A 26,156-nucleotide genomic window follows, 5' to 3' on the forward strand; every position below is an offset into this window, starting at 1 on the left:
AATAAATAAAAGAGTCAGGGAAAGCTAAAGAAGAGAGGAAATAGTTGAAATAGGCTGTAAGATTTATCAGATGAATAAATTGGTAATGTAGTTAGTACGTGTTAAATGTTTACTATATGCACATACTTTGCTAAGCACTTTTCATTATCTCATTAGTTCCTCTCAACACTATGTGGTAAGTGCATGCACCATTGTAAAAATGAGTAAACGAGTTTAAAGTGGCTAGGTAACATGCTGAAGGTTGGTGAATCAGCACCAGAATCAGCACACGAACCCATGTCGTCTGTCTTCTAACATCCATGTTCAAAGTCACTATACTTCACAATGACCTCCAATTGTGAGGAAAGTGTACCTATGGAGGTATTAATACTACTTTAAGAGAAATAGTTTTATTGGAGTAAGAGGATTTTCTCTTGATTTCTTGCTAATGTTATTTTAACATTCAAGAATTCTTGCCAACAGCTACAACATCTATTGCTTATTGCTTTGAGAGACCTTCAAGAGAAGGAGCTAGGTGCAGATATTTCTTTATCCTCACTGAGGTGGTAAGATATGACAAGGTAGACAGTATAGGAAGCAGTATAGGAAAAATGGGATATGATTTGGAAGGTGGGTGGTTTAGAGTGGCAGCTTTTGATTCTCTTAGGTCAACAATGTCGACTTCTTTGTATCTACACTGTGGGAATTCCTACTCCCTGTTTTATTATTATGTGAAAATTTGAGGATTAGTGCAATTTCAACCATATTAATGGGGGTTTAATTTTTGTCAGGGTAAAATTATACTGAGTTTCTTGTTCTAAAATCAAAAGCAGTAGAAGAGCTCTCAGTGGCTGTTATGTTGCAGATATTTACTAACGCTAAATTACTAAATGCTAAATGGTACTCAAGGTATTTCTGGGGTGATGAAATCTTGCCTGTCAACACTCATCTGAGTCTTTTTGTATTTATTTATTTATTTATTTATTTATTTAGGAGAAGGAGGAGGATGGAGCAGAGGAAGAGGGAGGGAGAGAGAGCCTTTAGCAGACTTCACACCTAGTGTGGAGCTTGAAGTGGGGCTGGACCTCACAACCCTAAGATCGTGACCTGAGCTGAACTTAAGAGTCAGACACTTAACCGACTGAGCTACCCAGGTGCCCCATCATCTGAGTCTCTTTTTTTTAAAGATTTTATTTATTTATTCATGAGACACACACAGAGAGAGGCAGACACATCGGCAGAAGAGAAGCAGGCTCCCTGCGGGCAACCCGATATGGGACTCAATCCCAAGAATCCGGGATCACATCTTGAGCAAAGGCAAGTGCTTAACCACTGAGCCACCCAGGCGTCCCTCATCTGAGTCTTTAAAAAAAGGCTCTGTATTTGACATTCTCCATCACAGAAAGTTACTTATGACCCAGGAGGTGATGGAATATGACATCATTATGAATGATAAAAGGAACAAAACTCATGCAATAAGAGGATTTTGTTAAGTCCATTCACTTTAATGTTCATAGGTTTTGTTGAAAACTAGAAGTTGGCATTTTAGAGATGAAGAAAAATTAGTGTACTATACACATAGAAATTGGCATATTCTTATTCCCAGCATCTGGAACAGTCTTGTACATAGGTGCTCAGTAAGTCATTTCTTGAAAGAATGCATTAAACAAGATGTGAAGATTTTTGTTTCCTCTTAATGCTACTGTGCCATTCTCATGTAAGAATAGTAAGAGGTGGCATACCAAGCTTTCCTTTTCTGATGCTGCAATGTCAAAAGATTTTACGGGGCACCTGGGTGGCTCAGTAGTTGAGTGTCTGCCTGCTTTTCCCCCTGCCTATGTCTCTGCCTCTCTCTGTGTGTTTCTCATGAATAAATAAAATCTTAAAAAAAAAAAGATTTTACAAAACTCCCTTAGCTCTTAAACTTGATTCTCCTAGAAAAGCAAAAGAACTAGGATAGCTAAACCAATTTTAAAAAAGAAGAATAAAGTTAGAGATATCACATTACCCTGTTTTAAGACTTACTATCTAGCTATAGTAATCAAGTTAGTGGTATCATTGGAGGGAGAGAAAAATAGGTCAATGGCATAGAGTCCAGAAATCAACTCACACGTATGGGCAACTGATTTTCACATAGGTACAAAAGCAATTTAATGAAGAGATGGTAGTCTTCAACAAATGATGTTGGACATTTATAGGACATTTATAGGCAAAAAAAAGAATCATTTAAATCTTACACTTTGTTTTTTTTTTTTTAGATTTTTTTAAAGATTTTATTTATTTATTCATGAGAGACACACAGAGAGAGAGAGGCAGAGACACAGGCAGAGGGAGAAGCAGGTGCCATGCAGGGAGCCTGATGTGGTACTCGATCCCGGGTCTCCAGGATCATGCCCGGGCTGAAGGCAGCGCTAAACTGATGAGCCACCGGGGCTGCCCTAAATCTTACACTTTGTATAAGAATTAACTCAAGGTGAAATATTGCTCTAAGTGTAAAAATTGTAAAACTTTTGGAAGAAAACATACAAGAAAATATTCATGACCTAGGGCTAGATGAAGCATTTGTAGACATAACATTAAAAAGCACAATCCATAAAACCAAATCAACAAATTAAACTTGATCAAAATTTAAAACTTGTGCTCTGGGGGATCCCTGGGTGGCGCAGCAGTTTAGCGCCTGCCTTTTGCCCAGGGCGCGATCCTGGAGACCCGGGATCGAATCCCACATCGGGCTCCCGGTGCATGGAGCCTGCTTCTCCCTCTGCCTGTGAACTTGTGCTCTGAAAAAAAATAAATAAATAAAAAATAAAACTTGTGCTCTGTAAATGGCCCAATTAAGAAAGAAAATATATGCGAATCATCTAACAAAAGACTTGAGTCCATAGTAGATAAAAAATTCTCTAAACTCAACACGATGAAACCATCCCACTTAGACAATGGGCAAAAGACGTAAACAGATACTTCACCAAAAAAAGAAGTATAGGTGGCAGATAAGCACAGGAAAAGATCTTTCACATCATTAACCATTAAGATAGTGCAAATCAAAATCAAAATGAGATATCGAATCATGCCTAAATGAGTGGCTAAAATAAAAAAAAATGATAATACCAGGTGATGGTGAGGATGTGGAGAAACTGGATCTCTCATACATTGCGAGTGGGAATGTAAAATGATTCTGCAATAAAGTAATTTCAGTGACAACTATGTTTGAATCACAGGTAATCTCAAGCTGCTTTATATGCTTCTTATACTTTCAAAGTTAAAATAAGAAATGAGATCTCCATTCCCATACAGATTGGTAGTGGCTGTATTTGCCAAGTTTAAGTTACGGTTCTGGCAGTGTGTTTAGACCCTCAATAAAAGACAAAGGAAATTTCCATATTTCAAAATCCATTTACGTTAGAGATAGTGACGATGGTTGTCCAACATTCTCAATATAATTAATGCCCCTGCATTGTACACTTAAAAGTGGTCAAAATGGCAGTTTTCATATGTGTTTTACCACAATAAACAAATCCATTTAATGATGTCTTTTAGAAACCTCTACCTTTCAATTGGAAGTGATTAATCTGAATATAATGACATAATAAAAGCAAATGTCAAGAGAAAAGTCTAATAGAATTCTCTTATGCCTTCCAAAAGATAAATATGCTCAACTAAAATCATGTACTCGTGGATTGATGTTCAGTATTTAGCAGTACCTGTCTCTGTGAAAAGACATTTTCAAAGATGAAATTGTAAAATCTTATTACAAATCAGCCATTAAGAGATGAAGGTTTTGATCGATTTTAATTCTAGGGAAAACTATTTTTTTTTTTTTTTTTTATTTATGATAGTCACAGAGAGAGAGAGAGGCAGAGACACAGGCAGAGGGAGAAGCAGGCTCCATGCAGGGAGCCCGATGTGGGATTCGATCCCGGGTCTCCAGGATCGCGCCCTGGGCCAAAGGCAGGCGCCAAACCGCTGCGCCACTCAGGGATCCCTAGGGAAAACTATTTTAAACCCCAGTTAAGTGAAATATTAGTCCTCCATTCTTCTCATTAGTAGATCTGTATTACCAAAAATTTTTCAATTATTACTGTATTTTGAATTTTGTCAAACACTTTGTGGAAATTTCTTTTCCTTTGTAATATAAGTACCTACATAATGCCCTTGATTTTGCCTCTTGGCCCACAAAGCCTAAAATATTTACTATCTATCTGGTCCTTTACAGAAAATTTTGCTGACCCCTAGTTTAGAGCATTGATTTTTCACTTTCTCTTCATTTCTAATATATTATTTTGAAGAGTTCACATCTGTACTCTGTGTTCTGCGTTAGTTTTATCCCACAAATTCTGATGTGCTATAATTTCTTACCATTTAGTTGAAGATATTTACTAATTTCCAATTGACATATTCTTTAACTCATGTTATTTAGAGATTTTATATATCTATTTGAGAGAGTGAACAAGAGAGAGAGAAGGAGCAGGGGGAGGGGCAGAGAGAGAAGCAGACTCCTGGCTGCCCAGGACCCCAGGTTTATGTCCTGAGCCAAAGGCAGACACTTAACTGACTGAGCTGCTCAAGCGCTCCTAACTCATGTTGTTTAGAAGTGTGTTGCAAAACTTTTTTTTTTTTTAAAGAGAGTGTGCAAGCAGGGGGAGGGACAGAAGAAGAGGAATAGAGAGATTCGCAAGCAGACTGCCTGCAGAGCGTGGGGGCTGTTGGAGGGCTTGATTCCCAGAGATCATGACGTGAGCAGAAATGACGAGCCAGTTGCCAAACTGCCTGAGCCAAAATGGCACCCCTACATAATTTCTAAATATTTGGAGATCTTTTTGATATCCTTACAACATTCTGTACCTACTCTGTACATATTCCCAGTTTCTATTTCCTTATAATAGGTATGTTTGTATTTTTAGTGTATCTTTCTCCTTTCTTAATCCAATGATTTTCTTCTCCTTGTGGTTATAGGCAGCTTAAAGGTTCAAAAAACAACCAACCAGGGCAGCCCCAGTGGCGCAGTGGTTTAGCGTCGCCTGCGGCCTGTGATCCTGGAGACCCTGGATCGAGTCCCACGTCAGGCTCTCTGCATGGAGCCTGCTTCTCCCTCTGCCTGTGTCTCTGCCTCTCATTCTCTCTCTGTGTCTCTATGAATAAATAAATAAAATATTAAAAAAAAAACAACAACCAACCAAACAGACAAAACCAAAAAAGAAAAAAAAATCTACCTTTGTTGTATTCTTGACTCTCAGCAACCACAGTCCCTAACCACGAAATAAGTGTTCACCTTATGCCTAAGGACTTTATGTAAGAGTTAATTCTTGATATTGACTTTTTTTGTTGTTGTTGTTATGGTATGTTGTTATTCTCTTGAACTGTCTACCTTGCCTTTGTCAAAAGGACAAAAATGTGTTTCCCAGTTGCCAAGGCTGTGTACTTTACTGATACTAAGCAATACCTTATATTAAGATGCATAACTGTCTTATGAACTAAAGCTGCTGTGTTTGAGGAGAGAGCCACCTAGACATACAGGTACTTCCATGCACAAATCCATTTCCGCTAATATTTGAGTGGCCTCTGCTCTGTGTGGAAAAGAGGTGGTGCATAAAAACAGAGACTTTGCCTGTGTAAGACACAGTGTGGAAGGGGCTGCACCATTTAACTTTTTCTTGATTTGAGGACCTGTTCTTTCTTGCTATTTCCAGTCATTGCTGGAAATATTTGTGATAATGTGAGAAAAATGATGGCGTACTTATAATCCTTATCTGAGGAAAACAATGCTTCTGCTTCCGCAACAAGAAGGGATAAACTTTGAGTACTTTTAGAGTAAACAAGGGTAGAAGTGTTCAGATTCTTGGCCCACCCTCTTCTGCTTCAGTTAGACTTTGGGTTATATGTATTTTTGTTAATGTGATTAATTGGTATTTTAAGCTTTATGGTAAATATGGTTAACTTTGTATGTCAGGTCATGAGACCCTCTGCTTCATGGAGCAGACATCTAGCTGTTGGAGCTCTTTAGCTGTGCAGCCAGGGTGTGGGCCCCTATTCTGCTGTCCCTGTTGCTGATAAGGAAGAGAGAGGGGAGATATATGTTCATACTGGCTTTTCTCTGTGACAGAGCTGTTTAATTGGGGGGTGATTGTGAAGTTTTTGTCATAGAAAATGGGCAATAGAATTTGCAGTTAGTGAAATGATTGACTCTCACTCCACATTGGGAAATGAAAGATAAAACACATTGGTGATAAAAACATAAGTTTTAGAATGTACAACACAACGAGTGAATCTCAATGTAAACTGTAGTTTTAGTCAATAGTAACATATCAATATTGGTTTATCAGTTGTAACAAATGTACCACCCTCATGTAAGATGTCACTAATGGGGGAAGCAGACCGGGAAGAGACAGGGAGATGAGGAGGTCTATGGAAACTCTCTATACTTTTTGTTCAATTTTTCTGAACCTAAAAGTGCTCAAGAATTGAAAAGTTTTAAGGGGATCCCTGGGGGGCTCAGCGGTTTAGCGCCTGCCTTTGGCCCAGAGCGCGATCCTGGAGTCCTGGGATCGAGTCCCACGTCAGGCTCCCGGCATGGAGCCTGCTTCTCCCTCCTCCTGTGTCTCTGCCTCTCTCTCTCTCTCTATGATAAATAAATAAATCTTAAAGAAAAGAAAAGAAAAGAAAAGTTTTAAGTAAGTGGTTAAATGAGTTCATGTTTAACCCTGACCCTTGGGATTTCTCAGATGAGGGGAATCTGGTTTGCAGTTTGAAACTGTTACATCAGGTAGATTTGCCCCTCTGTTCCTCTAACGTTCATTAACAGTGCTTTTTTGCCCCCTCTCTCTATCTTTTGCCTTCGCTATCTGTTGAAACAGTTGGAATGCCAAGATGCCTTGGAAACAGCAGCCCGAGCTGAGGGCCTTTCTCTGGATGCCTCCATGCATTCTCAGCTCAGAATCCTGGATGAGGAACATCCCAAGGGAAAGTACCATCATAGCTTAAGTGCTCTGAAGCCCATCCGGACCACTTCCAAGTAAGAGACTCTGCCGGTTAATGACTTGCTGTGAAGCATCAAAAGCATCTTTGAAAATTTGGGCTAGGATTCGACTACTGGGGAAGACCTGTTTTTAGTCAGGAACTGTGTTTAATAAACAGTGTATTATAAATGCTGGCTAGCCTCTCTCATTGACAATTTCGTGCTTTGGGTTTTCTCTCCTTAGACACCAGCACCCAGTGGACAATGCTGGGCTCTTCTCCTGCATGACATTTTCTTGGCTTTCTCCTTTGGCCCGCATGGCCCACAGGAAGGGGGAGCTCTCAATGGAGGATGTGTGGTCTTTGTCCAAGCACGAGTCTTCTGACGTGAACTGCAGAAGGTAGGCGTCTCTGGTCCACCCTTGTCTCCCACATACCGGGTGTATAGGGCCTGAGCTAGCAGGGGGAGTCCAGCAGTGTGACGCCCTCAGCTCTGTGTTCTTTTAGGATCTGAGCTGTCCTGTGGAGGGAGGGTAGACTGGGGATGACTTTCTCTTTGCTCTTCTGCTTTATCTCCTATTTCACCTTTAATCCTGTTTTAACCACGGGCTTTCTCTCTCTCTCTCAGCCCTGCTTCTCTTCCTGAGTCTACAGGGAAATTATGTTGCTGCCTTGTGACAGAATGCATTTTTGTGGTAGCTGATTATCATGATTAAAATTTAGTTTGCAACTTTGCAGTTGACCATAGGATCCTTCAGAAAGAGTTGGGGACCCTTGAGAAAGGAAGTTCTTAGCCATAAATGAATTCTATTCAGGGATAATTTTTTGGGGTGGAAGGAAGGACTTTTGTTCTCATCATTTCCTGTCTCCTGAGAGGCTCCCGAGGGTAAATATGTAGTTGCCCAGGAAGGGTATTTTTCCCCAGAAGGTGAAGTCTGTGTACATAGTTCATTAGTTCAAAGAAGAGGCTGGTGTGAGTGGTGTCAAAGCCTGGAGACAAAAAGCAATGGCAAGAGGGAAACTAGGGTGTCTGATCACCTGGGGAGATGTGTAACAGAGGACATGTGCCCTTGTTAAGACTAGAGAGACTGTGGCAAGAAGAGCTGAATGAAGTTGGGCCAGACGCTGCTTCCCTCCGAAGGGTTGTGTGGATCTTCTGCCGTACAAGGCTCATCCTCTCCATCGTGTGCCTGATGATCACGCAGCTGGCTGGCTTCAGTGGACCAGTAAGTTCTAACCATCCCTTCTGACAGTCTCCAGGGGCCCGGCCATGGCCAGCTCTAACACTCTTGTTCTGTTGCAGGGGTTGTACTCACCGTTGGGCTAGTTAGCAGCCTTAGAGATGCCTCTAGGTCTGTTGGAAGGGAACCATTGATTTTGGAATGAATGGTAGCTGGTCAGCAGCTGAAAGCATGAGCGGCCGTGTTGCCAGAGAAGAGCTGGAACTGGCTTGCTTTCCTGGGGCGGGTGAAGATGAATGATTCTGGCTCCGCGCAGGACTGTGCTTCTTTGCTGTGTGTTGACATGAAACGACAGTCTTGGTTTGGGAAGATGTGTCTTGTGGTGCTGTGAGTGGGCGAGAGCAGTGTTGTGTGGCATAGGCTGCTGAGCTAGTGCTGGTGACACACTGAATGCCTGGAGGCAGAGTTGTCAGGTGTTTGGTGGTTCTGTGGCCAATGAGCCCGAAGAAACTAGATGAGTGTTGAGGTTTTTAGAGTCCAACCTGGAGTCTATTTTAAGTTTTGGTTTATAGTGTAAACTGTGTGGCAGGTGTCGGGGTGGCAGCCGTGGTTTTTTCCTAGCGTGTACTGAAGCAGAGTAGGTAAGAGAGTGATGTTCACACTGTTTTCTGGACACCTGTTTCTTACACCTGCTGTGCTGCTTTACACTTGAGACTTTGATTAAATCTATTTTCTACATATTTGCCTTGAGGCATCGGAGCAGTAGTACTACTTATACTGTGCATTTTCCGTGTGTGGGTAAGCTGGAGGTTCATGGTTTTGGTAAGTATATGCCTAAGATGCATGGTGATTAGGTAAAACTAATTTGCAGTTTTTTGTTTTTTTTTTGTTGTTGTTGTTTGTTTGTTTTTTGTTTTTTAAATGTTTGATGCCTTTAAAAGTTCTGATCTCTTTTCTCAAGCAGAGAACACTACTTTTCTGGTATTAGGTTTCTATATTAATTGACCAACTAACACACTTTTGTATAAGTTTTAAGTAAGAGAGACCATGTGAGTGAATATTATGTTACTGACCAAAATGGCAAACATTTTCATAGGACCAGCTTCCCCCAAGAAGAGCTTCTGTCATTGTTTCACTACAGGGCTGGTGGCTGCTCTGAATCTTCTGTAGAATTCTTGGAACTGGGTAGCACAATATGTAAGCTTTCTTGATTCTATTTGGCCAGTGCAAGAAGTTCATTGGCTCCCCCCATGCCAAAAAAAGAAAAAAAGAAAAAGAAAAAACAACAAAAAACAAAACCAAAAAGGGAAGAAATTCCAAAGATTGTTGAGATTTTAATTTTTTATTTGGGAATAAAACGTACCTATGCATTTTCAGTTTGGGGGCCTACAGTCACTCCCTGGAGCATCTGCCTATTCCTTTTTCTCTCTTTTCAGCTACAGCATACTGGAATGCTTACTCTAGTAAACTCTTCTAGATGCCAGGGAAACACTGAGAGCCTTCCTTTAATAGGAAAACAGCAACACATTTTTCCTTCTCTCTACCCTGTTGGGGAAGAGCAACTTAAGGCCTGTGTTATTTCATGGGATGCCATCCTCGAACAATTGAGAAAGCAATGGTCCCATCCATAGTCTCTCTAAATGATAGAAAGATTTAAAACTATAAGCAAAGCAAGCTTCTTTTTCTTCTTCTTCTTCTTCTTCTTCTTCTTTTTTTTTTTTTTTTGGAGTACCAATTCTAATAAATTTATCTTTAATTGGAAATTAAAGAATCAGCCTGGTTTTGAGATTCATGCTAGCAATGAGCGTACCTTCTGTTCTGTGGATTTAAATCCTTTCAAAGGACATCCATTTTAGATTTCTGCACATTTTCCAATATGGCACAACTTTCCAACTGGCTTAGTCTGTCCTTACAGAAATCCATGTAAAGAACTTACTCTCCAAATATGGGGATAGTTCTTTTCTCCCCTCAGGCATCGCTGAACCTTGATAGCCATATTCAGAATATATGAAACCACCAAGTTAGTGTGTATGTATGTTTTTTAACTGGCCAGACATCTGTACATCAAGATGATCCGAGGTTTTAGTGATGCCAGTGGACCAGAGCTCTGTGCAGTGTCCAGAGGTCACAATAGTGTTAATGAAGTACCAGAATGTATAAGGGTATGGTCCTGACCTAACATGCAGAGTGGCCAGACTTGCTAAAGTTACAGAGATGATATGTGGCCTTCTTGGATTTGAACAGTTTAAAAAGACCAGGCCTGACCTCTGATTTTTGTGTAAAGAATTAGCATCCACCCTGTAGATCTGCAAGAGAAGGCTACCTCCTGCAGTGCTATATCTTGGTGAATGCTAACTCTGCTCAAGGGCCTTTTGGGGAAAGAGCAGTGAATAGCCTCTAGAGAGGTAAGTTTTCCACCTTCCCAACCTCTCCCCAGCTGCAGCTTGCTTGGTGCTGTCAGGATCTGGATTTGGGGGGAGTCTCTCTGTAGTGGAACCAGTGACAGAAGCTGTTCTTTAGAATTTTCAGGATGGCTGTATTCTGCGGTCAGAATGAGAGAGTCAAGCTGAGCAGAATCTCTCGCCAAGAGTTCAGGTAAGGTAATGTTTATTCACTGGGAATGCTTTCCACAGCCAGACAGCTATGCTGACAATCTCGAGTTTTCTCCCAGTTTGTTTACATTTAAATGCTAAGTTTGTAACTTTTTAAAGCTAAATTTTGCTTGGATTTTTCATGAGAACCTTTTTTTCTTTATTCCATACAAAATGGTTTGAAATGTAATTGTTTCTTTTTTTAAAAAAAAAAAAAACCCTCTGTGTTGGAAATTTTTTAATCTGCTGTTTCCTCTTCCCCTCCCCCGCCCCTGAAAGTTTTACATAATGTAAGCCTTCGTTATTATGTCTTTTTACCTTCCCTCCGGGCTCCCCACCTCTGGGAGGTACTAATGCTATTACCCAGTGCTGAAAAATGGCACTGTAAAGGTATGGGAAGGAAGGAACCCCAAACTACAACCTGCTGTCCTTTCACGCCTTCCTCTGGAGACTGTTCCATCAGTGCCGAGGTGTGTGAGAAAATGCTTTACGGCACCGCCATCTTACTGAGTTGCTTCACGTGAGGAAAAATGGGGTCTTGACCTTGCCACTCAGTGACTCAGTTCCACATTTTGGATTGCATACTGGAAAAGAAGCCAATCTTCTTGCTAGTAAACCAACAACCCAGCTGTATGCAGTGGTGACCCAAACAGTGGATATAAACCTAAAAATCTGAGGGAGGGGAGAGGTGGAATACAATAGTTCTCGGAATCTGAAACCTCCTATTTATTTGATCAGGTTACTTAACCGACGCTTGACAGAAATCTGATTGGTGGGGATCTCTTAGGATCTAGCGGACATCTGGTATTAATTTCCTTTCAGGAAAAAATGAGAAATGCCAGTTAGCCCAGAGAGCATCTGGGTTCTGGAATTCAGCATTAGCCGCCTCAGGACAATTGTGTCTGGCCTCCATTTTTGTCTGTCACTCAGAGCTGGCTTCCACCTACAGTACCCTGTGCTATGAGGATCCGGGGTAGTTGGGTGGATGGGTTCCTCGTTCCTTTTTTTTTTTTATTTTTTATTCCTTCCTTCAGGGTGGGGGATCGCTTTGGCTTTCTTTTGTTGTGGCTTGTTTTTATTTCATTTTCGGCAAGATCAATTTTAGCTGCAAGGACTTGAAAAAAGACTCTTGAAGGATGCCGCCAGTTTTTCCTTGAGGCCTAGATTTTTGTATTCTGTCCTGAACAGAAGTCACTCGTCATACAGCCTGCTGAACCAGTAGCACCCAGTGATTTTAAGCAGAGTTACCGCTTTGGGGAGTTTTTAGTTTTGCTTTGTTTTTTAATTCTCTTTCCTTAAGCAGCAAGGTCTTATTCCTGGAGAATCTACTCCATTGCAGACTCACTGCAGCTTCAGGAGCCTTAATCGATTAAGTGCTGTCAGCTTGATGTACTACTCCGGACTCTGGAAACAGATATCGGTTCTATTCTGTATTTCCACTATGTGTAGCTAAAACGACAGTCGGAGGCCAGATGACCTGTTAGATGGCTAGCCTTGTAAAATTCGACTCTGTATGTTCCCATGTATGTTACCGCAATGCTCCTCCTGTTGTACAGTGTCTGTGAGATGCTCTTTGAAGATGGTACTTTTATTTTTTTTTCATTTTCAATAAAAGTACATTACCTCCCACTTCCTGGTATTTAATCCTGTTGCTGAATGTGCCTTGTGTGAGTGTGTGCTCCGGCGTTGCAGGACCTCAGAGCTGGAGGTGGCACTCGGTGGTTCTTGGGGGCTGGCTGCCTTCCCTCACTGCAGGTGGTGTTAGACATATGCTACCTGAGGTAACATGTTTTTGTTTTTGGGAGGGAGCGGGGAGCGGGGGAGGGCCCACGGGTGGGTTTCTGGATTTTGGATAGTCTGCTTTGTTTGCTTTCTTCTGTACTATTAAACTGCCGATGTTTATTTTCAGGAATGTTTTGCAAATGCACTTCTCACTCTTCCCCAGTCCAACTGTAGGTACACTGTTCCTTTTTATCAAATAAGCACGTTTGAAACGATCCAAAAAAAAAAAGGTCTTAATTTCCTTTAAAGACATGTATCAATGTGTGGAGATACTGGAATAAGGTCCAATATATATTTTTTAATGACCGGTGTTTAGAATTAATTTCAGCTCTTGGACAGGTTTATGTTACATTAGAAAGAGTAACGGTTTTGGTGGTGTCCTTAAGGAAGAAAAACTCAGCTTAGGCCTACCTCCTGCGAAACGCCCTGAGTAAATATCCGCAGGCATAGAGTCAGTCGTACCTGGTCCTTTAGGGTCTTCCTCTGCATATTGTATGTGCCACTGTACGGTGGAGCTGCTTCCTCTTTCTAACTTAACATAAAACTGTGGCGTGGTGTGTGGGTGCAGTGGAGATGTTGACAGCAGCATGTGTTTCTCCCTGTAGGCCTTCGTGGTGAAACACCTCTTGGAATACACCCAGGTCACAGATTCTAACCTCAAGTACAGCTTGCTGTTGGTCCTGGGCCTCCTCCTGACGGAAGTCGTGCGCTCTTGGTCGCTGGCACTGACTTGGGCATTGAATTACCGAACTGGTGTCCGATTGCGGGGGGCCATCCTCACCATGGCGTTTAAGAAGATCCTTAAGTTAAAGAACATTAAAGAGAAGTCTGTGGGTGAGGTGAGTAAAGGGTGTTTGCTTCAGAACAGAGAGAGCTCCCTGCTTGAGCTCTTCCTTTCTGTTGGATCTCTGCTTTGTCTTTCTTCTTCCTCCTGAGGCCAGTGGCCAGCATTCTTGCAGGGTCCTCTCATTGCCCTTTGTGTCTTATAGCTCATCAACCTGTGTTCCAACGACGGGCAGAGGATGTTCGAAGCAGCCGCAGTTGGCAGCTTATTGGCTGGAGGACCCATTGTTGCCATTTTAGGCATGATTTATAACGTAATTATTCTAGGACCAACAGGCTTCCTAGGATCAGCTGTTTTTATCCTCTTTTATCCAGCAATGGTGAGTAAGCCTCCTTGCTGTATCACAGCAGCTTCTCCTTACATGAGTTAACTTCCACTAGGTTTTATATAGTAGACATTGCTGAGGTATCACATCTCTGATTGGAAATTTCCTCAGAGCAGGTACCTGGTTTGGAAAAGTCTGAAAAGAGCTAGACAGTATTCAGTCCATGTGGGCAGAATTTTGTCTTGAGAGGAAGGTGTCCTGTGAATAAAGGCCCAGACTCTCACTGAGACTTAAAAAGAGAGTCTGAGAGAAGGAGGAGGCCAGCAGGTGAACTCTGTCCTTGAGAACATGGGAGTGTCTGAGTCTGTCTCAATTTGATGCTAACTGATATGGCTCTTCTGCTTCCCTTTGGTAGCACTCAATATCCACAATTACTATGAGAACAAATACTTAACTTCCTTACAAAGAGATAAGAATTAAATAATATTTTATTATAATTTAATAGACCACTTTTACTAAAGGGCAGTGCAACTACAGATGCTCATTTTATTTATAATAATCTTGAGCAAATTTATTTCCCAGAAAGACTAGACAGTTCTTAAGTTTGAATAAACTCTGACTTGGCATGACCTCGCTTTTCCTTTCAGATGTTTGTGTCACGAATCACTGCATATTTCAGGAGAAAATGTGTGACTACCACAGATGAACGTGTCCAGAAGATGAATGAAGTTCTCACTTACATTAAATTTATTAAAATGTATGCCTGGGTCAAGGCATTTTCTCAAATTGTTCAAAGTGAGTTTTCAGATTTCATATGTGCATGTGGTAGAAGAGCTTTATGTCTTTGCTCCCTGAGCATGTTAGCTGCTAGATCCTAATATCATAGGATCATAATATTTTACAGATATTATAATATCTTGTAATCTTTATATTGAAAGGGATCTTAGAGACTTGAACTCATAATCTCATTTCACACAGGAGAAAACTAAGACCAGAAAATTGTGATTTTTCCCAAGATAACTACACTAGTTATAAGCAACACGTTCAGTTTCAAAGCTCCCTATCTATACTGTCATCCTGCCCATAATTTTGTAGCCTGGCCATGAAGACATCATAGAAAACAATATCAAGTGGCTCCTGAGAGCTCCACCCTTTCCTCCCTGCCACAGGTATATGTGCATCACAGGTAGTAAGTGAGGTGTGAGATCCTGGAGGAGCGGAAGAAGTGCCACACTAGGGGTCAGGACAGCTGGACTCTGGGCCTAGCTCAGCTGCTCAGCCATTGGGGCTTTTGGCTTGTTTTTTATTTTTATCTTCGAACAATAGACTTATGTTGAGTAACAAGGCCTATCCTGGTTATCCTATCAGTAAATTCAACGTAGACATAAACATGTCTAATATGTAAATGCCACAATGATTGGAGGAGTAATTAGAGACTGGAACATTCAAAAAGGTCTCAACAAAAGTTAGAATGATGGGCCTTAAAAAAGATGACATTTAAGAGGGGTATATTTAAAGACACTTCACAATTGAAAAAAGAAGACATATTTACATTTAAACTTAAGTATAAAAGATATGGGCTGTTAATTGACCACCTCATAGTGAACTAACCTCAATACGTGGTGGATGCAACAGTTAATGGAGTTTTCCGTTGAATTGAAATCCAGCATTCAGATCAAGGAAGCTGTTTTATTTTAACTGCTTGGCTTGTCAATTAAACCTTCAGGAACATTGTGTCCAGTTCATAAACTTTATTTATCAGTGGTCATCAGTAGGAGGTGGCCACTGAGAGGTGTCCAGCAGTGGGTTAGGCAGCCTTGTTAAGTAGTGAATTCATTGCCAGTAGAATGGAACCAATGGATGTTAATTGGATATCTGCCAAGCATGTTGTAGGCAGCTGTCCTTTCTGCCTCTCTTTTTATATGGTTTTATAATTTTCTTTCTGAGAGTCTACTTATCCTTCAGCCCCTGAATTTGGTATCTTTACCTGTGTAAGTTTGAAAAGAGTACTCGTTCTCATTATGGACTTAGGCAAGGTATATGGTAAATGTGAAAACAATGGGTTAGATTTTTTTCAAATATGATTTAGGAGCTAGCTCTGAAGTAGTTCCCAACTTCTTGGGCAGTGGTAATACCTTTAAGGTGAGCGCAAAGCTGCTCAGAAAATTGCTTTTATGTTTAAAACTTAAAAAAACACATATACAAAACTTGCCACTATTGTCCTACTTCCTACAACATGGTCTTTAATACTCTAGGGTTGCTCTGTTAATAAGGATCTCAGTTTTGCAAATACTTCAGAAAAATCATTCTACCTACAAAAATTGTATTTCACTCACCTTCTGTCAATCATCCTCGCTGCTTTTTGTGTGAAAGCCTCTACCCAGCACTGATGTATGGTAGGCACGGTCATAAACCTGAGTTCTTCTTCTTTTTTTTTTTTTAACCTGAGTTCTTTTTAATTCTCCATTACCATGGTATGGTCTTTTCTGTAATTACCTGGCCAGAAATACACAACAACCAGGCAAGCAAACGAAACTGCCAACTGCAGATACAATTACTGTGTTCATTCCTTCTAGATGGAAGATGTTTGCAAGCAAAATCAGAGTAAGGCGGATGATCATTGCACTGATAAGTAGGGACTACTTTCTGTTAGGTTCATTCTGTGACTTGATTCCATTTCAAACCCCAGGCTTATGTACTGGTATTAGTAGTAATAATTGGTAGTCATGTTGACCTAGCTTTTGCATCACAGGTTTTAAAGAGTTGTTTTAAACCCTATGTGCCTGAAGACCTACCGAGTGTTCTTTAGTGACAGAGGACCAATGTCCCATGGTTTCTTTTGAGTTGCTTTCAAATTGGCTTGCTTTTCAGCAATTGGCTTGCTTTTTATTCTTAGAAATCCGAGAGGAGGAACGTCGGATATTGGAAAAAGCTGGGTACTTTCAGAGCATCACTGTTGGTGTGGCTCCCATTGTGATGGTGATTGCCAGTGTGGTGACTTTCTCTGTTCACATGACCCTTGGCTTTGATCTCACAGCAGCACAGGTCAGTGGATTCTCAGGGTTCGGGAAGATTTTAGAAATACCGCACATAGAGATGCTCTGGTCCTCTTGTTTCTGGATTTGGAGGTGCTACCAGTAATCATTATTTTTCTTTCATGGGATTAAGCCAAGAAGTAGAAGAGTGGAGATTCAGCCCTAAATATAAATAACATATGGTTTGTTTTAAGTTAACCCAACTTTGGATTTAATTCTGAAAATTCAGACCATCCTTTGGTTCAGATTTACTGAATTTTTTTTTTAAGATTTTATTTACTTATTCATGAGAGAGACAGAGAGAGAGGCAGAGACACAGGCAGAGGAAGAAGCAGGCTGCCTGCAGAGAACCGGATGTGGGACTTGATCCTGGGATCCCGGGATCACGCCCTGAGCCAAAGGCGGATGCTCCACCACTGAGCCACTCAGGTGTCCCAGATTTACTAGAATTTTAACTGAAGGTCTCATAAAAGCTGTACCTTAAAAAAAAAAAAAAGTGTATGTGGAGTGCCTGGGTGGCTCAGTCAGTTAAGCATCCGACTACTGATTTGAGCTCAGGTCATGATTCAGTGTCACAAGATCAAGCCCTGCATTGAGTTCGCACTCAGTGGGGAGTCTGCTTGGGATTCTCTTTCCCTCTCTCTCTGCCTCTCCTCCCTATAAATAAATAAATCTTTAAAAAAAAGCATATGTGACTCATACCAACTTTGACATAAAGTTGCAGCCTTCCTTAAATCTGAAAGAAAATTGATGATGTTTTGTTATTTTTGTTGCAGACTCTAATCCATCTTAGTTTCTTTTCTTTTCCTACTTTCAGGCGTTCACAGTGGTGACTGTCTTCAATTCCATGACTTTTGCTTTGAAAGTAACACCATTCTCTGTAAAATCCCTCTCGGAAGCATCAGTTGCTGTTGACAGATTTAAAGTAAGTGGCTCCCTTCCCCTCCTTCGTGGCAGGAGCCATCCTTGGCAAAACTAACTGCTGCCTTTATTCCAATGGGCCACACAAGGCTGGCCAAACTTGGTTTTTGTTCACTTTTAGCCTTCGGTCAAGTTGGTAAGAAAGGGAGCAGTGGAGGAGAGTGAATTAAGGGAGGGGGCTAGTTAACTTTTCAAGTGAATGTGAAGTTTTACCTTTTGTGGACAGCCCATCAATTCTGTGCTCCCAGGATTTGTGTTCCCCTTCGGAGGCAGGCCCTTCTTGGGCCTGACATGGGTATGTGTCCTAACTTCCTGGGACTTTCAGTAATTCAAACCTGGAAGATCAGAACTGTTAGGTGACTGTCAGCTTTTCCTCACCTTGATCTGTTGTCGACCTCTACCAAAATGCTGTCGTCATTTTGATTGGTCAGGATGCTAAGCCATTTACGATACTTTCTTTTTCCTTCCCTGTAATTGCTGCTCATGATGCAGGAAATGCAGTGACCTGGGAATAGTCATATAATGAGATCATGTCGCAAGTGCAGCTAGGAAAGTATCAGGTCTTTTCTAGAGGTGGTTAGTTGATCACACTTCAACTGTGTTCTTTATGCCTTCAGAACAATACAAATAGATGATATAAGAGAGATAGAGATTCTGGAGGGTGGGAGGATATTTGAAAGTGGTTAATACTTTTTAAAAAGGAGCAGCACCTGTATGGGCTAGAATTCTGTGACAATGCCCCTATAGGGAGTAGCTCCTACACTCCTGCCAAGCCTTCTTAACTAGTGAGAACAATGCAAAAGCAACATTGGTCACTTGAAGGCTTTTGAGGCTCAGGTGTCTGAGGCATTAACATCCTCACCTTACATGTTCCAGGAGAAAACAATTGAGAATAATGGAGAATATGAAGAATGGAGAATAGCTTTCCAAGATTTGTTTATATGCTACTTATTTATAGTTAACAAGATGAATTTTGTTTGGGCAAGAAAGCCAGTCCTCAATAATGCATCCCCCAGCCCTGTGCCCTCTCTCACTCCAGCCTGGCTGCTAGAAGGCTAAGAGCCAGAGCCATATAAAAGAAATGGTCTAATTGTAATCAGAGCTTTATTTTGCTAAACCTACAATACCTAGTCATGTTAGAAAGCATATATTTTGACCATAAGTTTGTCCCCCTGTCCTTGTTAATGAAGGGATTTGGTAACATTTTGGATGAAAGAATAAGGGTTTATAGTATAGGTTTGTTTTCCCTGTTTCTCAAGGACAGGCTTCTCTTCATTTACTAATGAGGACTTGCATTAGCAGGTGGCTTTTCACACCACTGCTCCTTCCTCTATCCAGGAAACTTCAGAGTTAATAATAGAAGCAAAATCACCCATAGCTGTATTATATGCCCCTTGAGACTTCAGTTCCATTCTGTCTTATTCTTCTTGGCAGGCTCCTCCTGCCTCTCTTCTCTCTCTTCTTTTCTCTCTCTCCCCTTCCCCTTCTTTCTCCACCTTCTATCAGGAGGATGATAACATTGTAGAAAGACAGTAAGAAGCCACCTTGAGACTTCTCTGTTAAGATTGTTGTCAGTATAGGGTTGCTCATTTTTAGCAAATAAAAAGGTAGGACAGGTAGGACACCCAGTTAGTTAATAACTGCATGGGACATACTTACACTACCAAATTATTCATTGTTTCTCTAGAATCAGAATGTAACTAGATGTCCTGTATTTTTTTTTAAAGATTTTATTTATTTATTCATGAGAGACAGAGAGGCAGAGACACAGGCAGAGGGAGAAGCAGGCTCCACGCAGGGAGCCCGACATGGGACTCGATCCCGGGTCTCCATGATAACGCCCTGGGCTGAAGGTGGTGCTAAACCTCTGAGCCACCGGGGCTGCCCGATGTCCTGTATTTTATCTGCAACTTTCTGTCCTCTTTTCTGCTCAACAGATACACTCTGAGTGAATGAGGGTTGTGTTTTGATAGTCGGTATTCTATAGTAAAATTGAGGTTTATGGTTTATGGACATCTAAGATTCTGTTGTCCTGGCAGAGTCCAGTCCAGGTAGATATAAATTCAAGTGCTGTTAGGCCCTTGTATGCCTCTGCATGTCTCAAGAGGAAGACAGGCTGCAATAAGCCCATGGGAAGGAAATGTGGAGAAGGAGCTGTGCAAAGTAGAGCACTGGCTTGTTTTTTTCATTGTCCACTGAGGCCTGAAGGATCCCTTTAATAACTCCTTGTAGGAGACAAATGATGAGAATTCTATCAGCGTACGGTTTTATTCTGTGAAGGTGGTCAAAATATTTGGCAGGTTATTCTTAGCTCAGTCTCTCCAGAAGGCTCTGAATGAGTGAAAGCAACAGCTGTTTTGGAAAATTAAACCTAAGTTTGATGAAGAGTGAAGGTTATCGAGGGTATTTAGAACCATGACACTTCTGGGAAGATTGGAGATTAGGAATGTGGCAATCAAAGCTTGAAGTTTAGGATGTAGGAGAAAGGGCTTACTCTAGGGGAGGGAGATTATATGTTACATTTAATAACACCTTCAAACTTTAAAATAGTTGAGGGTTCTCAGTAAATAAGCAGAGTCTTGACCCTGAAAGTCACCTTTTATCTAAAGTCTAATGTTTAAAATATTTTTTATTAAAAATTTTTAAAAATCATATTGGGAATCCAATTGGGATAGCATTCTATGGAGATTTGCAGTTTAGAGAGCTGTTGGAACTGGGTTCAAAATCATGAGCACAAATAATTAGGTTTATTATGGTCAGTGCTTCAAATCTAATTTCAGAAATATTTAGCTTTTCAATCATTCCACTTTTCTTCCCTAACATAACTCAAAAGGACTCTGAGAATGAGAGGATGGAAAGTCTTGTTGTCTCCCCAAGGATGTTTCTGAGAGAGAGAGATCCTTCACTTCCTCCCAAGTCCATTCCTTTGGTTTGAATCCTCACAAGTTCCAAAGCAGAACTTTGAAGACATGAGAACTTGGCAAAAAAAGAGGCCTTCTGCTGGCGATAAAACCTTTGGTACTCCCTTCTAACCCAAGCAAGCTAGGTCTGGTTACCATCTCAGCTTGCCTCTCCCCACACACACATGTCACGTTGTTGGTGAGGGATGTGTACAGACTTTGAGGTTCTGCAGGAGTGTTCTGGAAGGGAAACGGTGTGCTGAGGGCCCGTCTAGGAGAGCAACATGCCTTTTGTTTTTTCTGCTTGCATTTTACTACCTGCTTTTCAGCAAGTCATGGGTGAGAACAAAGGGCTGCATATATGGGTTAGTTAAGTGCACTTTGACCACAGTAGATTGGTAGAAAGGAAAAGGCAGATTAGGATGTGATTGGTAGCATAGAGAGTGGAGCCACTGAGAAGGCCCCTGTCCTTCCTGAGGGTGTCCCCACACCCCCATGACCTCTTGCCGGGCCCGAGACTGGGCTACACTAATGAGCTACCTTTTGCCCTTCAGCTTCCTTCCACTGTATAGCCTGATGTGTTTTGCCACGTGAGTGTGCGCCCTAGGCTTGTCCCCCTGGTCTTGATCCAGTGTCTCATCTTTGCACCTCTCTCACAACTCCTATCAGAGTTTGTTTCTGATGGAAGAGGTTCACATGATAAAGAAAAAACCAGCCAGCCCTCACATCAAGATAGAGGTGAAAAATGCCACCTTGGCATGGGACTCCTCCCACTCCAGTATCCAGAACTCACCCAAGCTGACCCCCAAAACGAAAAAAGACAAGAGGGCTGCCAGGGGCAAGAAAGAGAAGGTGAGACAGCTGCAGCGTGCTGAGCAGCAGGCAGTGCTGGCAGAACAGAAAGGCCACCTCCTCCTGGACAGTGACGAGCGGCCCAGTCCCGAGGAGGATGAGGGCAAGCACATTCACCTGGGGAACCTCCGCCTGCAGAGGACATTGTACAACATCGACCTGGAAATTGAGGAGGTAAGCCCTGTGCCTCCCCATACCCCACGTGCAACCCGTCTGTCTGCAGGTATCTGAGGGCATCTTCTCCGGCAAGAGCCAGTGGCTGCTTTCCTTACACCTGAGTACCTTGTGGCTGGGACTGGTTTTGAACTAAAGAGCAAATCTGGCCAGCTCCAACTCTACAAAGGAATATTTAGGCATCTAACAGGAGAACTTAATACCAACTGATCTCATGAGATGCTCATTTTACAAGCAAGGAAATGAAGCATTCAAGTGGATTTTCTAAGACTCTGCCCTGAATAGATTCTAGTTGTTACAGTTGTCTATAAGTTCTAATAATTATTTCTGGTTATTATAACTCTGGGTGAGCTTCTCATTACCACTAGGCCGTGCATAGCATAGACTCTGGTCCATATAAGAACTCTCCGTGCTGTTATTGACAAATCTATGTGATTATTTATATATTTTTATTGAAGCATAATTAATAGCCAATGTATTAGTTTCAGGTGTACAACGTATTGGTTCTGTAATTATTTTTAACAATTGGCAATAATGAAGGATCATTATGATGAATGATGTCACAGCCCGGGTTGCAGAGGACTAGCGTCTCTCAGAGGGGCTTCTGTGCAGAGTGACAACAACAGACTCCAGGTCAGGCCTTTGCAGATAGTCTGTGACAGGGAACCACCTGCACCATTCAGAAGGTCCGAGATGTATATCTATTTGTTCATCGACTATTTTTGGAATGCCAGCTTTATGTCAGGCCCCGTTGTGGGTCTGGGGCTAGAGCCGCAGAAAACCAACTAGACAAAACTCTCTGTGTTCCTGTAGCTTATGATTTAGTGGGCAAAGACAGATAGTAAACAAGCACAATATATGGTATGTCAGATGGTGATAAGGGCTGTGAGGATGATAGAGTTCTGAGGACCATGGAGTGCTGGGACCCGCAGCAGGTGTGGTTGCAATTTAAACAGGCTGCCTGAGGGCAGCCTCATTTAAAAAGTGATATTTGAGCAAAAGCCAGGAGGTGAAGGAGAGAGCCATATGGATATCTGGGAAGATCATTCTAGGCAGAAGGAACAGAAGCACAGAGGCTCTGAAGTCTGCAGTGTGCCTCTTCCAGAGCAGAGTGAGCATGGGACAGAATAGCAGATGCAGGGGGCAGAGAGGCAGTTGGGGTGCCAGAGCCTCCCGTAGTGACTTTGCCTTTTACTCTGAGTGGGAAGAGAAGCCATTGCAAGGTTTGGAGAAGAATAATAAGATCTGGGACGCCTGGGTGGCTCAGCGGTTTGAGCGTCTGCCTTCGGCTCAGGTCATGATCCTGGGGTCCTGGGATTGAGTCCCACATCGGGCTCCCCATAAGGAGCCTGCTTCTCCCTCTGCCTGTGTCTCCACCTCTCTCTGTGTCTTTCATGAATAAATAAATAAAATCTTTAAAAAAAGAATAAGATCTGACTTACATATGAAGAGAAACATTCTAGCTTCTGGCTTCAGAAGAGTATGGAGGGTAACAACGTAGGAGAACAGTTAATCCAGGAGAAGCATATCTTGGACCAAGAGTGGTGATGAGACATGTTTACCTACATAACTGAGCTAGGGAGTGGTGGGTTTCAATGCAGCATATATCAATATCAGCTGAGGCATGTTACATGGACCCAGAGCCAAATTGGAGAGAGAACAACAAAGCTCCCAGCTCTTGAAAGCTGTAAACAAGAGTGGGAGATGGTCCTTAGTGAGAGCACCTGAAACCACTAGTGTAGTGTTAACTTTTAACAACAGGCTTCTTATTTAATAAGAGTTTTCTTGATTATTGAGGCAGCTCTATTACATTTATAATCAGCCCTCTTAGAGGATTATTCCTTATATTCATCTGAAATGTACTCTTTCTTTTGATTCTCATGCTACCCTTTAGAGCCCACATTCACATGACAGACCTTTAGCTATTTGGAGAGGGGTACCCTTACTTCTTCCAGCCCCCCCTCTTCAGGGAGGGGAAGGGAAGTTAATGTTTGCATGAGATCCTCTGGGCCCGGGGCACTTCATTGTTGTTATCTCTATTAGTCACCACCGAGTCATGAGAACAGAGTTTTCTCTCTGTAAAACCTAACTGATTTAAGTAGAGATTGAACCCTTGACTTGGTTTCCTCATTCCTACAAGGCTGTAATCTTTCAAACTCTGGGACCGTGTCAGAAACTTTGTTTGTCCAACATTGTCCAAGACACTGTACTTTGTCTATAAAGATCACTCCTTCCCTGAAGTTGCTTTTAGCCCAGTGAGAAACCCTGTAAGTCACCAGACCATGATCACATAGTTAGCAGGTGCTCCTGGAGCTGGGGGTTCAAATCAAGACCTGTCTGCCTCCAGAATCCATACTCTTTTTCTTAAAAAAATATTTTATTTATTTATTCATTCATGAGAGACACACAGAGGCAGAGACATAGGCAGAGGGAGAAGCAGGCTCCCTGAGGGGAGCCCAATGTGGGACTCGATCCCAAGACCCCGGGATCATGACCTGAGCCAAAGACAGATGCTCAACCACTGAGCCACCCAGCTGCCCTAACGAGTGGCCCTTTTGAAATTGCCTGTCCATTCTTGAAAACTTTCAACACCACCTATTGAGAACTCATTATTTTGCCTGGGGAGATTCAGTTAATCACTGAATCAGGGGGAAATCAGGCTATCCCCCTCACTTTTAATTTTTAAGTGAGATTGATGACTTCTTGGAAATCTTTTGTAAAAAAATGGAAACAGCGGTGCACAGAGTTTTTATTGAAAATAATTCATAAGCCCTAGAGAAAAAAAATCCTATAAAATCAAATGCAAAGCAGTAATTTTCAAGAGCCTTGCCCCCATTTCTAAAAACAACAAAAATAAAGAATCAGAAAAACCATGGGTTGCCAAAAAAGTAAGAAAGAGGCTGGGCCTTTCTAAAAGTGATGTGGGATACCTTCCTGTGTGTGGCATATTTAAGTTCTCTAAATGGCTTACATGTAACATTTAACATGTTACATGTTATACAGATATTTTCTCCTATGTATCCCCACAAAAACCCTGTGAAGTAGGTGGCTGACAGGTAAGTGACTTGCAGGGTCATCAGGAGGATAGTTCCCCTCTAGATGGACTGTCATTAATGTGTTTTTTCTCGAAGAAGTAGCAGTACCTAGAGATGAGTGGTCAGTGGCCCTTTAATGACCTTCCTTTCTCTATGTGCTTTGTCCAGGGTAAACTGGTTGGAATCTGTGGCAGTGTGGGAAGTGGAAAAACCTCTCTCATTTCAGCCATTTTAGGCCAGGTAATATTTTTGTTTTGTCCTTGGCCTTTTCTGCTTCTTTCTCTGGAATCTGCTTCTTCTCTGGAAGAGTCTTGGGAAGAATGAATTTACTTCCCGAAGAGAGTCAGGAAAGGTAGAAACAAAATGAACCCTTGGTCTGTGTTATGCCCCCTGCCCCCCCACCACATTCCCATCCCTTAGCAGCATCGCATCTGGGAGTGGGTTCAGTGGATACCTAAGGAATGATTGATACATAGCTGGAGCCATCTACTCCTCCTGCCTTCTTCTATTCAGCATATATTTATTGAGTGCTGCATGTATGCCAGACAGCGTGTTGGGAAATGTCAGAGATGAGAGGCAGACCGCCAACACAGAACTAAACTCCCAAGAACTGACTGACCAGCATTACCAGCCTCTCTGTCAGAGAGATCGCTGTCAGGATTTGATCTAGAAGCAAAGCACCACTCTGTTTTCAACCTAACCATTGAAAGAATTATGCCCTTGGGAGCTGATGGTCTAGCTTGGGAGCTATGGCTTCTAGACATACAAGCATAGCACAAGGCAAAATGTGAATGGTTTGCAGAGGGGCTGGCAGAGGGCTGTCAGCATTTAGAGTGGGGCAGGTGCAAGGGTCATCCAGCTAAGACAAATGTATGTCTTCCTATGTTTTCAAACCAAATAATAGGGAAAAGGAACAAGGTACTTCCACCTGCTTTTAATCTTGAATTAAACTAGCTTGGCTTAGATGATCAAGATGCAGATAAACTTGAACTTATTCTTATCTGCCTGCGGATAAGGTCCAATGAATTATTTATCCATATTGAGGAAATTAAACACATGCAAGAGGGAGTTGCGGAAGATTGTTTTGTGGTGTCCCTGTTATGGAATATTTTGTCTTGTTCAGTGTCACTGTCACAGTTGGTAGAGTGTGGCTCTCCTCCAGAGCAGTGGTACCCAGTGTGGTCTGAGGAAAGCTGGGTTCAAATCATCTGGAATGATAGCACCCCCACCCCACTGCTTCATGAGACTCTTCATTGGTTGGGCTTTGGAAACAGCCAAAACCTCCTAGGTGTTCTGATAATTTCAGGGTCAGATTTAAGGATCAATGATAAGAGACACAGGGGAAATGAACGGGGAAGTGATGTTGAGTGGGTGATGGTTAGGTTGAAAATGAGTGGGGCTTTGCTTCTAGATCAAATCCTGACAGCGATCTCTCTGACAGGGAGGCTGGTAATGCTGGTCGGCCTCACTTCTTGGGAGTTTAATTCTGTGTTGGCAGTCTGCAGTGTGGGTGTTCCTGCTGCTACAGCCAGAGGAGTTGAGTTTCTGCAGTAGACCCTCCATGGGTTTCTGAGCACTTTGGGTGCAAAGCAGGGCACTTACCAGTTTGTGGGCAGTTTGTACCGCTGTTATGATGTGTGGTGGGT

The 26,156-nt window shown here is 42.0% G+C and overlaps 1 protein-coding gene across 5 annotated transcripts in view; it reads left to right on the forward strand.

Annotated features, from left to right (window-relative positions):
- The window catches only part of ABCC5 (ATP binding cassette subfamily C member 5), a 91,303-nt gene that overhangs the window by 24,393 nt on the left and 40,754 nt on the right, over positions 1 to 26,156 (forward strand). For 2 of the 5 annotated variants that reach the window (XM_041731495.1, XM_041731496.1), the window contains exons 3-12: positions 6,831 to 6,988; positions 7,176 to 7,331; positions 8,009 to 8,156; positions 13,090 to 13,323; positions 13,474 to 13,647; positions 14,241 to 14,388; positions 16,490 to 16,638; positions 17,446 to 17,553; positions 21,119 to 21,475; positions 24,679 to 24,750. In XM_041731495.1, the coding sequence (XP_041587429.1) occupies positions 6,831 to 6,988; positions 7,176 to 7,331; positions 8,009 to 8,156; positions 13,090 to 13,323; positions 13,474 to 13,647; positions 14,241 to 14,388; positions 16,490 to 16,638; positions 17,446 to 17,553; positions 21,119 to 21,475; positions 24,679 to 24,750 (1,704 nt within the window). Of the gene's footprint in view, positions 1 to 6,830; positions 6,989 to 7,175; positions 7,332 to 8,008; positions 8,157 to 8,182; positions 12,682 to 13,089; positions 13,324 to 13,473; positions 13,648 to 14,240; positions 14,389 to 16,489; positions 16,639 to 17,445; positions 17,554 to 21,118; positions 21,476 to 24,678; positions 24,751 to 26,156 lie in introns of those variants that run through there. The other 3 variants (XM_041731498.1, XM_041731497.1, XM_041731499.1) reach the window with 3 other exon arrangements.

This window comes from Vulpes lagopus, chromosome 17 (assembly GCF_018345385.1).
Source record: "Vulpes lagopus strain Blue_001 chromosome 17, ASM1834538v1, whole genome shotgun sequence".
NCBI lineage: Eukaryota > Metazoa > Chordata > Mammalia > Carnivora > Canidae > Vulpes > Vulpes lagopus.